The sequence below is a fragment of the Trichechus manatus genome, unplaced genomic scaffold (assembly GCF_000243295.1).
Source record: "Trichechus manatus latirostris isolate Lorelei unplaced genomic scaffold, TriManLat1.0 scaffold00566, whole genome shotgun sequence".
Taxonomy (NCBI): domain Eukaryota; kingdom Metazoa; phylum Chordata; class Mammalia; order Sirenia; family Trichechidae; genus Trichechus; species Trichechus manatus.
In genome coordinates this window covers 9402-12870 of record NW_004444502.1, presented here as the reverse complement: position 1 = coordinate 12870, position 3469 = coordinate 9402, and the positions used below count along the sequence as shown (strand labels likewise).

The following is a 3469-nucleotide window of genomic DNA, read 5'->3' as shown; positions in this document are numbered from 1 at the left end:
CTGGACATAGCTTTATAGAAATGAGAAGTCAAGAGCATGATGTTATTTGGAGATGTCCATGCTTGTCTCCTTACTGCAACAGTTTAGGAGTCTTAGAATCTCAGAAGCATTAAAATGAACACAGCAGGAGCTCTCATCTAGAAGTGGTTTTAAAAGCAAAGTGAGCTATCTGATCTTTAAGAGTCTGAGGAAACTTCAAGAGTCAGAGATGGGGAAATACATTCAGGTGTTGCTATACCACCTGCAAGAGAAGATGTGGGAGCTCAGCAACTGGTAGGAGCTAGGGGAGCTGATGCCGTGAATAGCTGCTGAGAGTTATCAATAGGAAGGCAACTTTTTTGTTGTTGTTGTTACTGTTGTTTATTGCCTTTCAGGAGGACTAATAAGAGTCTTCTGTTTGCTATTCTAAAAAGCACCAGTGGTAGCTTATTTGGGAAAGGGGAAGAGGGAGGCATTTATTGCTTGGAAGTCTTCCCAAATGATCATCTGAGTTACACTTTCGATTTTAAACTTCCTCTTTTACTAGGTGTCTTAGACATCTAGTGCTGCTACAACAAAAATACCACAAGTGAATGGCTTTAACAAGAGAAATTTATTCTCTCACAGTCTAGCAGGCTAGAAGTCCAAATTCAGGGTGCGAGCTCCAGGGGAAGGCTTTTTCTCTCTGTCAGCTCTGGAGGAAGGTCTTTGTCATCAATCTTCCCCAATTTTAAGAGCTTCTCAGCACAGGTACTGTGGGTCCAAAGGACACTCTCCTCTCCTTGTTCTTCATGCTTGGTGGTAATGAAGTCCCCCGTCTCTCTGCTAGCTTCTCTCTTTTATATCTCAAAAAAGATTGACTCAAGACACAACCTAAGCTTGTAGATTGAGTCCTGCCTCATTAATGTAACTAGTTCTAGTCCAGCTTCATTAACATCATAGAGGTAGGATTTACAGCACACAGGAAAATCACATCAGATGAAAAAATGGTGAACAATCACATAATACTGGAAACCATGGCTTTGCCAAGTTTACACACATTTTGGGGGGACACAGTTCAATCCACAACCCTAGGGAAGGAGGGAGATCCACACATTTTTAGGTGAAGCCCCAGGCAATTATAGAGTGTCTACAAAATGATTCTGCCTCCCAATTTTTTTTTCCTGAAGAAATATTGAGTCTTTGGGTAGGAGGGGTTCATGTAATTGGTCAGAAAATAATTTTTCCAATTTTAACTTTTGCATGTGAATAAGTGATCCATATGATTTCAATGCATAGTCAAAGAATGTCACTTCTACATCAGTGATTCCATAATATGAGTGAAAAGGAAAATCTGTTAGCAATAGGGGAAAATGAATATAGGATTCTCAGGAGGTTGTAGCACAATACTAAAACTGTGAAGACAAGAATGATGCATAAAGAAATAAGTAAAAATACACATAATGAATTCAGCCACGTTTATTATATTAGTCTCTTCCACCGTAATGTTATAATCTTGTGGGCAGGAATTACGTGTTATTATCTAACATCAGCGAAAAAGAGGAAGATACTCAACGAAGTGAATAGACACAGTGGCTGCAAGAATGTGCTCAGGCATAACAATGATTGTGAGGATGATGCAGGACCAGGCAGTGTTTAATTCTCTCGTACATAGGGTCTCTATGAGTTGGAACCAACTCGACAGCCCCTAACAACAATCACATCCATCATCTGCCACCATATTCCTTAATTCAGTTCTCTGCACTTAGTAACTAGTAGGTACTGAATTTTGTAGATTTCAAATGGTTAAAAATTATTTATTTTAGAGATCACTTTTTCCAGAAGAGTTGGTACACTTATTAGTAAACAAGGGTCAATACACAAATGTATTAGGATCAAAGGATACAGACCAAATGGATCATTCTATGAATTATGATAGATAAGTTTTATCTAACAAAGTTATAAATGCCATTTATATAATTTATAGTCTCCCCACATGAAAGCCTTTGAAGATTTTTTAAAAAATGATTAGAGGTAATATGGGTTACTACGGGTGACCTCTGGAAAGGCCTAGAATTGATGCTACCCTCCATGTGACTGCCCTCCATGTGACACAATGAATCCAGTCTTATCCTTGGAACTTTTCTCCAAATAATCAAGTGTTGGTAATAATCTCACTACTGTTGTATATATATTGCCATCTGTGGACTCCTTCCTTACTTAATCTTCTCCAAGAATTATAAATCTTTGCTAAAGCAAAATAGTCTTTTCTGAATTAATTTATTTAGGACAACTTTGACATCCTTATTCCTCAGGCTGTAGATCAGGGGATTCAGCATTGGCACAATAATGGTGTAAAACACAGAAGACACTTTCCTTTGCTCAATCAGGCTGACATTTGATGGCTGTAGGTACATGAATGCTGCAGAACCACAGAAGATTGTAAAAGCCAAGATATGGGAACTGCATGTGCTGAAGGCTTTGGACCTGCCCTCAATGGAGTGGATTCGCAGGATGCTGGCAATGATGGAGACATAAGAGCCGAAGATGGCCAAGGTTGGTGCAAGAATATTAAATACACTGAGGCACAGAAGTACCAGTTCATTGATATAAGTGCTGGAACAGGAGAGCTCCAATAGCGGAAAAAGATCACAGAAGTAATGGTTGATTATTTTATCCTTACAGAAAACCACTCTTAGCATGCAACTTGTATGAGCTGTGGCACTAATAAAGCCCATCATATATACCTCAACTACCAACCAGGAGCAGACCTGATAAGACATGGTAACATTGTAAAGTAATGGTTTACAGATGGCAACATAGCGATCATAAGCCATCACAGCCAATATATGACCTTCTGATATAATAAAAAAAATGAAGAAATAGAGTTGAGTCATGCATTCAGGGTAGGAGATGATGTTCTTCTCTGTCACAAAGTTCACCAACATTTTGGGGATAATGACAGTGGAATAGCAGAGATCAATGAATGACAAACTGCTGAGGAAATAGTACATGGGGGTGTGCAGGTGAGAACTGAGCGCAATCAGTGTGATCATGCCCAGGTTCCCTATCACCGTGACCACATAGACTCCTAGGAAGAAAAGAAAGAGGGGCAGCTGGAGTTCTGGCTTTTCTGTCAGCCCAGCAAGGATGAATTCAGTCACTATGGAGTGATTTCCTGTTGCCATTTTCCTCTGGGAATTTTATGGAGGAAGACAAGAAATTTGAGGTAGGTGTTTATTTATGCAATGTGAAACAGATGGAAGTCTTATCATTCAGGTATCTCCAATTCTCTCGCCCTGTCACTGTTCTATGTTGAAAGTTAAAGACTCTGGGATGTCAGTATTACGGGTCATACAAATAAACATCAGATAGAATTGTATACTTTTGTTTGTTTTTGTGCTCTAAGAGTGGGTCTTAGTACTGACCAGACTTTGAACATCCGAAGAACTGTTCTGATAACTTAAAACATTTAGTGTTCTGAGGCTTAGTGGTGCAATGGTTAAGTACT

At 39.2% G+C, this 3469-nt stretch overlaps 1 protein-coding gene across 1 annotated transcript; it reads right to left on the bottom strand.

The window, feature by feature from the left end:
• Positions 1–2134: 2134 nt before the first annotated feature.
• Positions 2135–3233, bottom strand: LOC101341810 (olfactory receptor 150-like). Its single transcript, XM_004391118.3, is given in 1 exon segment — positions 2135–3233. A coding segment is annotated over 1 exon segment (1038 nt). The 3' UTR covers positions 2135–2195.
• Between the last annotated feature and the right edge of the window lie 236 nt (positions 3234–3469).